Below are 10,560 nucleotides of genomic sequence, written 5' to 3' on the forward strand. Positions count from 1 at the left end.
ACATTAAATTCACAACAGGGTTTGAGGCAAACCACATATACAAGGGTCAATACACCCCCCTTGGACAGGCTGGAAGGCCCAGGAGTTACAAACACGCTCTGGTCACACCTACCAACACAGTTTCCCTCAGGATCTTGCAGAAACCCATCCATGCAGCGCTGCTTTGACTCACAGTAGAAGGACCCTTCTGTGTTCTGACAAACAAAGTTGACTTTGCAGCTGTGAGTTCCTCTCTCACACTCATCAATATCTGTTAATCAGACCAGAACAGCAAACTGGGATTAGTTGAGCTCTAACTTTCAGCAATCTTCATGACTAGCTAACTTCCAGAAAGGAAATTAGGAGGCACTATTTAAACCAGACACATGTTGCCAGTGGGAAATCTGAGGTTTAGGTGTGTTTGTTCTTGGACATCCACTTCAGTACAGGCTTCAGGATCTGTCAGGTCCTGCAGCAAATTTGACTCAGGTCCCTACTGCCTCGTTTGCAGCATCTCTTGTAACCCACAAATACCAAAATACCTGCAGTTTTAAAATCCTAAAGATCCACATTAAAACTACAAATCAGGTGCTCATAATAAAATACGTACCACAGCCTTTCCTAAGCAAAATGGGCTCTTATTCCTTATATACCTCAGGAATTCAGGGAGGTAGAAACCTGCCTCCTCTGAATTTGATACTCATAAGTAACCTTGCTTGAAGGACTGGGATTTCACTGTGTACACACAGACATGTAGTCATGCAGGTGTATATATATATATATATTTATATATATATACTTATGTACACACAAAACCCACTTACCCAGCTCGTAAAACTATGTGGAAAAAATCTAAATGAGGCAGTCGTATTGGTAGCAAATTTTGCTTTTTTTCTTACTCTCCAGCCAGAGCCCACCACAACTTTCTCATTTTTTATTAAGTATATGAAATTATTTCCCAAATTATGTTCACCAACTCAGTGTTTGCTTTCTAGAGATGTTGAAAACACCTCCCACAGGTTTCAAACTTATAAATTTACACCCAACTGCTCTGTGCTGAGTCACTGTGGTGTAGTGGTGTGGCTTCCATCTTCCAGCTGAAGAAATCCCACCTTGGAGCAGACTCAGCCAGAAATATGTTCAAAATTCAGCTCCTGTGCACATTTTCAAATGGTACTTTAACACATGCTGGTTCCCAAGGAATATCTTCACTAGAAGATAAAGACAAATGGAAGGAAGTCCCCAGTGGAGGAGTCTCCACTCCTCCAGGCAGACAAGGGGAGAACTGCTGGCACTTCTCTTTCTACTCCAACTCCTCATTAAATGTTAAGGTCATGAGGGAACATCACCAGTCCCTCATAAGGCACTATATTAATAACTCTGCCTACCACAGTTACAGACTGAGACAAAGAAAAATGAGTATTTCATAAACCTCACATTAATAAAATAAGATTCAATAGTTATCTGTAGGCAATTTTGCATAGGGTACTTCTGAAATTCTAGCCTTTCCTATAAGTCATGAATTTACAGGCTACTTTAAAACAATTTGTAAACCTTATAATCCCCTATTATCTAACTTTAAGACTAGAAAGTAAATTAGATTAGTAATAAATGTTAGAAATGCTCTAGAATGAGACAACTGAACAAGACACAAACAGCCTCTTTAAGCAAACCAAGCTTTACTTATGACAGGGGGATTGCTGGTAATTTCTGGTTTATGGCCTAATGTTCTGGTTCAAAGGCTAAGCTCTTCCCTTGGGCATCTCTTACTCCAGCTGTCAGGGAACTGGGTGAAAATTTAGGAGTAAAGAGCACTGACTGTGCCCTGAAGGCAGGGCAGGGTGTCCTGCACACTCCTGAGCTGCACAGCTGCTGCTGCTGCTGCAAGGGCTGATGTTCCCTGCCCTGTTTGACACCTCCAGAGTCCAAGAAGGGGGGATGCAGAGTAACTTCTTAACCCCACGGCCATCCCAAGCATAACTAAGTGCAGGCAGCCCTCCTGAACACAGGAAGGCTGGGGCTGTCAGCCCGTGAGCCCTCCAGGCTGTGACCCAACAGCAAACAGCACCAGCCCCTCCAGAGCACAGCAGAGCCAGGCAGAGTTAAGGGGAATTCCTCCATCAGGGAATTCTCTCTGTAATGCCTTAAAAACAGGGCAAATCCTAGTTCACAAGGTTTCACCCATTTTCTAAATAATTTATCACTGGAAACCATTTCAAATAAATGAATGTACAGAAGGGGCCTACAGGGCCCAACACTTCCACGATGCCTTTTGTAGCTACAACCCTCATATCCCAGAGCAGCAACAACAAAATCCTTTGCAATCCCTTTCCCTTCCTTCCTGTAACAGCTGAAAAACACTTGTCTTACCAACACAGTCCCCATCCTTGAGCTCATAGCCTGGCTGGCAGGTCAGCTCCTGCAGGCACCTGAAGGAGCCCATGGTGTTGACGCAGTGCTCTCTGCGCTGGCAGGTGTGTCTCTCTGTCACACACTCATTAATGTCTGCAACAAAGAGTTAAACCAATCAGTGCCACGCTTTTATCAAGTGATCCCCCTCTTCCTGCTCTTTTGGAAGGAGTCAAAAGCTCCAGTGAAACCATTTCTTCCAAAAGATAGTCAGTGTAGGCTTTGTTACAGCGATGTGATGAGTGACTCAAGGTCTCCAGAGTAACTGAAGAGACACAAATCCCATGGAGATTTCCTTCTCCTCCCCTCTTCCCAAATGGATGGTGCAGGCACTGAGGACAGGGATGGAGAGAACTGATTGAATGCAGGGTGGGCAGAGGATTGATGATCAGCCACTGGGTTACTGGATTTCCTGGATGAGAACCCCCTGGACAACTGAATGAGGAAGTGATTGATGCTTTTTGCTCCCCACCAGCTTCTCACAGCCCAGGCTATTTATCAGTCCTGCTGCTCTAGGCCAGGCAGGAGCTGCTGGGCTGGGACTGCTGCAAGAGAGGGGTTCTGAAGCTGCCTGCCCTGCTGAGGGGGAGGAATCCAAACACCCATTTCCTAAGAAACGCATCATTAGAACTGGATAGCAAGAACACAGGGAGAGAGGAACCCTGGGGGCTCAATCAAGTTTCAAATTCCTATTTCAATCTTTAAAGAGATCTGATTTCAGCAGGTGGAGTAGGGGAAGAGTTCTTTTTTTAAAAAAAAAATCACTTAAACACAAGGTTACAGAGTGTAGGACAATTAGGAAAGGAATATGAAACACCTTTGATAGGCTTGGCTGAAATCATCTCAAATCCAGGTTTTGCCGATGTTAATAATGAAAGCTGGAACAGCATGATGAGTAAATACCTAGAAGTTACAAAAAGGGGCAGAGACTGGGAGGAGAAACTTTCTTGCCAATCTCCACAAAATCCCCCATGTTCCCATCTCTATATAAAGCTCAGGAGTATTTCCAGAGCTAACAAAAGCCAAATGTGACCAGAGCCATTACCAGTCATCTGGCTGCTCTGTGCATGAAGCTGTTTTCATACTACACAATAAAGCAAGTATTGTTTAAATCAGATTTTCATTTTGGCTGTAGAACCTCATTCTCAGATAAGTACATCAGATATATGACTTCTTCCGTGGAGCACAAAAACAGGAAGAGCCATTTTTTAAAGCTTTTTGTCTTAAAAAGCATCTCAGCTTGTTTTCTACCAAACAGATGAACAGGGGCACCAAGAAATTTCAGTTCCTGATGGACTAACTGGTGACATGCTCTGCAAGGCCACAACATGAACTTGGTGGTATTTCACTTCTCATTTATTTGTGTTTTCCTTTTGTTTGTTATTGCTGTTCTTTCCATGCTGTGGACCTGCTTCCCAAAGCCAGCTGGTGAAACCCTGCAAGGTCCCCACCATCACCTGTATCTTTCTGCCTGTCCCACAGGATCTTTGATGCTCCCACACAGGGGCCCCAAAGCTTCTATAGGGTTCTGTCCTCCCCGTGCAGTTTCTATACAGCAGGATGAAGAGCAAGGAGCAATATTCTCATGGGTGATCTTGGGGGGGAAAAACCCACACTCAAAACACACAAACAAAAAATCCCTCACGCTGGGAGAAGAATATCAGGTGCGGTGGTAGAACTCTCCCACCTCACTAGAATTCATTCTTAAATAAATTTGAGATTTATTAATTAATTGTTGAGAAAACCAGCTATGGATAATCCACCTAATAGCACCCAACACACTGCAAGTCTCTCTACTGGCTGTACCACAGATATGAGATTATCTTTTCTTGCAAACCAGAAAAAGACCTCTCATATAAACAAACTTTGACCACCACGTTGCATCTTGAGAACTTCAGTCAGTCCAGCACCATGTCAAAACAGCCACCAGGAGGACAGTGTGCTTGCCTGAAATACAGCCAAAGAAGGGAGGAAGTATTCCACCTGACCAGCAGGTTTTAAACAGGGACAAAGAAGGTTTTTTTCAGAGAGGGGAAAAAAAAAAATCTAATACAGTTCCATGTTTTGTCTCTATTTTTCGATTCAATTTTCAAACTTCTGAGTACAGGAGAAAACACATAGAACTGGCTGGAACACATCTGAGGAAATTAAAATGATGGAAACTGGCAGATTCCATCCACAATTTTGTTTTCAGTGGAAGGTTTGGGCACATCTGATACACTGACAAAGCCCAAGGACTGTGAACTGGGTTGAGGTGCAAGGCTTAAACTTGAGCCTTGGACATGCAAAGCCCTGCCCAGTGACAGGGCATGAATGTCCATCTCTGAGATCAGACCAGCTGCCAGCTCACCAAAGTTCCTTTCCAGTTAATCAAACAAATATGCCTTTTTTTATTAATTTTTCTAATTAAATTCCTAAATGTTCCATAAAATCCAGAGTGCCCATAACCTGTGCCTCTTCCATCCTGGAAGCCAACCCAACAAGTCAGTGAGATGCTTGACAGAGCACTAGGAATAACAGGAGTTCTGTTTGCAGTTTGGAACACAGTTAATTCCAACACTGCACCAGCTGTAGTCTTCATCCAACCCAATTAAGACTGTGAGGTAGGGTAAGATGATATTTACTAAAAAAAACAGGAATAAGAGGAAAAATACTTCAGTACTATATTAAAAACAAGTCACAAGGTTAATTTGAAGAAATCTCCACAGTCATGTGTGTGGCAGTGACTTTATTAATTCCTCATTTTATGTCAGCAAAACCCAGGATGAAATGTAATCATGTAATATCTCCTTTTTTCCCAGGAATTGTGGATGCAAACAGCACCATAGCTAGGATCCCTGACCCATCTGTTGCTGGCATAAGGAATATCAACATTTACCTCCTGCTATTTGTTTCAATATGTACTTTGACATTAAAAATGAATTTTTATGGCCTTTCTATAAAAATGTGAAATGGAGGCTTTTCTTGTCCTGCCTCTGTAGTTTACCCTTATTTTTTTTCCTCTTCAAATTGCTTCAGCTCTATTTGTTTTATAGGTTATATCTGTGTAATTTAGGTATGTGGTTATTTTGCAACACCCATCCTGTGCTCAGGCAGAGCCCTAAAGTTCAGGGATAACGTGGCCACTCACTGCTCCTCCTGTCAGGAGGGGAAACTGAGATGGGAGTAGCAAAGAAAGGAGTAAAATAGCCACTGTGTAAGTGGGTGGTGGTAATGACTCTGCCTGAAAGCCACCAGGAAAAGCAATTCCCACTAACAACATCCAGCCTGGCTCTTATCTCTGGGGAACATGGAGCTTTCCAGCCTGCAGACATTTCATTATCTGCTCTCAAAGTGACACAAAGGTGAGGTGTGGGAGCTATTTAAACAGCTGGTGACTCTTCATTGTGCACGGTTGGCTTTCAGGAATCCTGGATATCTGGAATTCCACAGTTTGACTAAAGGAAATTCGACAGATAAAAGGTTAGCAGCTGGTTTGTTGCTGTGCACAGATTGTTCCTCCCCGTCCCTAAAATATGCAAAGAGTAACATCATTAAACCAAGGGGATTCTGCAAACACACTACCAAAGGTGCATGAGATAGCTCGAGGTGTGGCACAAAGGCAGTGAGGCTGGAAAAGGACATCTCAGAACGAGACAGTGAACAGAACCCAAACCACAGTGTGCTTGTGGCTTTCCCCTTGGACTAGAAAAGTAGGAAAAAATGTTCAATACTGCAAATGTTCTCCTGGCATCACCCTCAGAGCAGAGCTGGATACCAGCAGGGAGCACACAGGGTGGATCTGTTCAAAAAGAAGGAAGAGAAATTTCCAAGTTTTCTGGATTATTTAAACGGATATCTGTAAAAACGCACTTGCATTTAGAGGAACACAGAGGTTTGGTATTTAGTGAGGGAGAAAAAGGTCTTTCAGCTTCACAAATGAGAGCTGTGTCTTTCCTTTCATTAGCAGTGCCTGAGGTTTATCTTATATCAGTCATAATAAACCTCTATCATAATGTCATGGGGGAGAGGAAGAAAGTGAATAAAGGGAAGCACTTGGCACCTGCCACAGCAGCTCCTGCCAAAGCTGCAGACACACATGCACTGGGTTAGTTTCAAAAGGCTGTGGAAAAGGACAGATCTATCCTTCCTGTAAAGTCCTAGGAAAACATCAGGGAATTAAGTGGCAAAGACAGAAGCAGAACACAAGGAGGGGCAGTTCTGCAGCTGCTCACCTGGTGGATGCAGCAGAACACACACCATGGGCAACTCCAGCTCCACCCTCCAGCTCACAGCCTGATTCTGCCTCTGAAAGGCCTCCTGCCTTCCAGTGCTGTGCTCTCAGCCATTTCATTTAAACTAAATCATTTCATTAGTTTTCCACACTTACCAGTATCTCTGATTTCAAAATAAATATTAATAATAATAAGAAAAGAATTAAAAATGCAGTTTTGGCTAGTTAAGGAAAACCCAGAAGGTGGTAAATCACATTTCTTCTCCAGACCCTGACACTGCAGAAAATTTTCCTGCTCATGCCCCCAGGCCACATGGTGCTCATTAGTAAGATGAGGTCATAGAGCTTTAAAGACAGAACAAAACCAAAGCTATGATGGTCAGAAAAACAATGTTCTAAACATAGGGAGGAGGACAGGGCTGGAAGAAGGCACATGCATCCACACATGACATTATAGTCACAGGCACTGCTGCTTCCAGAAATGACTTGAGGTCTCCAGGTGCTCTGTTTTTCCAGGCAGCACTGCTGCAGCTCACATGCCTCCTAAACCAGCCTCTAGAAAAGTGCCCAAAAGAGAAAGTATTTCGTAAGCTCAGGCCTTGGCTGCTGGGAAAAAATTAAATCCTCGTAAATACACTTGTAAAGATCGACTGGTTTCTCAGATGGACTCAAACAGCAGGGATGATACAGCAGAATCACAATGCATCTTTGACTTTTACACAAAGAAATCTGTGCCAGAATCAACAAAGGACTGATGTGAAGTTTAGAATCCCATCCCTTTGGAATGGATCTTTTCCACTGCCCGGCCTCACGCAGATCCCTTGAGCTGTGTTGCTGGGGTTTGGTTGCTCCACGGTGCCTGGGAAGCATTGACAGTGTCCAGAGATCAATTCTCTGTTTTTTGGAGGATTTATCAGTGCTGCTGTGGTCATCACACCCCTGGCTGTGCACAGAGTTATCTGTAACCCAAGGATGTATTGCTGGGGAAGGAGCCAAACAGCACAGGACTCATGAGGTGGAGTGGCTGAGCAAATGGTGCACATGTGTTTCCACTAACTGGGATTGAAATGTCATATGCAAGGATGGCCTTGGAGCACAAATGGTTTAAATGCATTGCAGAGCATGGAGCATTATGATGTTGTGGTGAAGGGCTGAGACCTCTCGTCTTACCAACACATTTCCTATGCCTGTTGAGAATAAAGCCCTCTGCACACATCCCACTGTGGCTGACACAGGAGAATGATCCCAGTGTGTTCTCACATAATTGTCCGCTGGAACAAGCACCTGTGAGGCACTCATCCAAATCTACACCAGCATGAGGCAGCCAAAAGGGAAAAACAGAGTTCTATTAGAACAATTGCTGAAATGAAACAACAGTTCTTTCGCGCTGGAGATGTCTGAATGAAGTGTGCTGGAGCTTCCACATCAGCACCACGCTGTAATAAATGCAGTGTTACACTGAAAATAGGGCTGGACTAAGGAAGAAACCCTCGGAGATCATCTAGTCCTTGCTCACACCCCGACACTTTCGTCATGCCAGAAAGAAACATCCTTGGAACCAGGCAGGCAGTCCCACAGAGCCAGTGCACACTGTTCCAGTGCACCCCTACCATCAAATCCTTGCTGTAATTTAGATTAGAAATGGCCCTTGCTACAATTTAAACTCACTGCTTCCACTGACATTTATAAATTTTTTCATTTCCTGTAGGAAAACGATTGCCTTGAAATGCCCCTTTTGATTCTGACATTAATTAATCAAATTAGCTTCCACCACACTTCAGTAAGCACTGCACTGTGAATATTTCATCTAGTGATATTAAAATCCCATTTTCTTCACAGACTGTCCAGAATTTCATGAAAATGATTTGTAATTCAATAAGACCTGAGATTAAGAGGGATGTGGATCATTTGTGAGCAATTCTGAGCATCGGAAGCTTCTCCCTGCATTTATTGTCACTGCTCCCATACTTAGAGATTTATAATTAAGGTATGTCACAGGGCATTGCTTCTGACCCCCAAATCTTCCCTGGCTAAACATATCCCTTGTCACTACTCCAGCATGTCCACTTAAAATGTTTATCATGTGAATGGTCATGGTGCAGCTTTGGAATTCACTGCTCATCACTGTGCAAGGCTGAGCTCCAGTGTCAAGTGGAACAACTGGAGCTGGACCAGCTCCCATGGCTGTGAAGCCTCCCTGAGTTCAGGTTTTCAAGGCAAGAGGAAATAAACCCCAACAAAGCAGATGTTGAGCAGAGCTGTGGCTCTGGGGGTCCTCCAGGACAGCAAACCTGCCTCTGTCCTGCTCACTGCTCCAGAAGGAAAAGCTGCGTGTCCATAGCTGTGCAGACAGACCCTGGGCAGGAATGGCATGGGAAGAGAAACCAAGAGGGCTGAAGAAAAGCCTGGAATGTCAGAGGAAAAGAGCACAAATCCAGGCTTGCCTTCACCTGAAGTCCCCAGGTACCAGCACACTGTGCTTCAGGAGTTATCTGTGGAGCAAATCTGGGATTCCTTCTGCCAAGTGGTCTCTGCACTGCCACTGCAATTCACAGCACCGACAATGAGGAACCCTTAGAGGGACACCCAGGGGGGTGAGAGATAAACCCCCCTCTCTGTGGTGAGCACTTACCTTCACAGGACACACCATCAGCCATGAGGGTGTACCCAGCCAGGCAGGAGCACACGGCCTCTCCTTCCACCACGTTGCAGAGGTGCTTGCAGGGCCCGTTATCTGCACGAGGCACAATTACAAAACACATCAGCACCCACGGCACGGATCAGCTGCAGTTACACACCTCCAGGTCCCAAAAACCATCCCAGCTTAGGCAACAGGGACTGCAGTCTGTAAACAACGTGTCCAACAGCCCTAATCACTGCTGACAGCCCTCCCCTGGCACCCTCCCTGCACTGCTGCCATGTGCTGCTGCTCCCCTCACACCCATGGGGGTAATTACACTGAAGGCAGAGTGTAGCCCCAAATTCCTTCCTCAGGAATTCCCCTGACAATTCCTCAGCCTTGTGCCAGAGGTAACAAATTAGGGATGTGTGTTGAGATCAGACTGGGGGAGGGATGAGTGGAATTTTATTCCATCTCCAGACATTCCTCACTCCCTGTATGAGTAGTTCCCACCTCCAACATACCTTTACACTGGTCCTGCTCCTCCTGCAAGGACACCACCAGAATGGGCTGAGAGGGAGAGGCTACTGGAGGGATGGTGGCTTCAGCTTCCAGCCTTGTCACCTGTGCCCTGTCAGGATCTGTAAGGCAAGGGAGGCAGAGAGGATCAGGGACAGCACCATCCCCACCCCACATGGCAAGGGGCCTGGTCCCATCCATCCCACCCCATCGTGGTCTGGAGGAGGAAACATCATCACGGATTACAGATCAGGGAGCCTGGCTGAAAACAACCTCTGTGGAGTAAAATATTGCAACATCTGAATAAACCAGAAAGTGATAATTTTATTTTTAAAAATCTCTGCTATATTGTAAATACAGTGGCTGTCCTCCATTCAGTGTTTGATGGAAAAGAAATCCAAACCCCAAACAAGCCTTTGACCTTATTCTGTCCATCCTATTTCAACACAGATGAACAGGAGACACTCACCTTTATAAGCACAGGATACTTTGGAATGGCTTTTGTACAGCCAAGGGGAAAACATGACAGCTGCTGTCTGTCATTAAGATTTCCATCAGACAGTAATGTTAAAGGTATCAGGAAAAAAAAGAACTCTGGCACATCAATAAGAGTAATCCAGTTTATAAATATCACCAAAACAGAAGCCTAAATCCATAAGGCTGAATTCTTCCTTAAGAGGGAGGTGTCCTGTTGCCACTGACTCAAGTTCAAATATTACCCAGAGCAAAGTGTGAGCCACCAAACAATGACAACATTAAATGACTAAGGGTGATTGCAGTGCAGGTTTGGGGTATGGGAAGAGTGATTTCATGAAAAAAA

The 10,560-nt window shown here is 44.6% G+C and overlaps 1 protein-coding gene across 1 annotated transcript in view; it reads right to left on the reverse strand.

Annotated features, from left to right (window-relative positions):
* Nucleotides 1-10,560, reverse strand: part of FBLN2 (fibulin 2) — a gene marked incomplete at its 5' end in the record, with an annotated part of 75,052 nt that overhangs the window by 12,871 nt on the left and 51,621 nt on the right. Inside the window, 5 exons of the mRNA XM_029964659.1 lie at nt 113-250; nt 2,350-2,484; nt 7,772-7,906; nt 9,234-9,335; nt 9,746-9,862. Of these exons, the coding sequence (XP_029820519.1) occupies nt 113-250; nt 2,350-2,484; nt 7,772-7,906; nt 9,234-9,335; nt 9,746-9,862 (627 nt within the window). The remainder of the gene's footprint in view (nt 1-112; nt 251-2,349; nt 2,485-7,771; nt 7,907-9,233; nt 9,336-9,745; nt 9,863-10,560) is intronic.

The sequence above is a fragment of the Manacus vitellinus genome, unplaced genomic scaffold (genome assembly GCF_001715985.3).
Source record: "Manacus vitellinus isolate BGI_N305 unplaced genomic scaffold, ASM171598v3 scaffold_77_pilon, whole genome shotgun sequence".
Classification (NCBI taxonomy): Eukaryota; Metazoa; Chordata; class Aves; order Passeriformes; family Pipridae; genus Manacus; species Manacus vitellinus.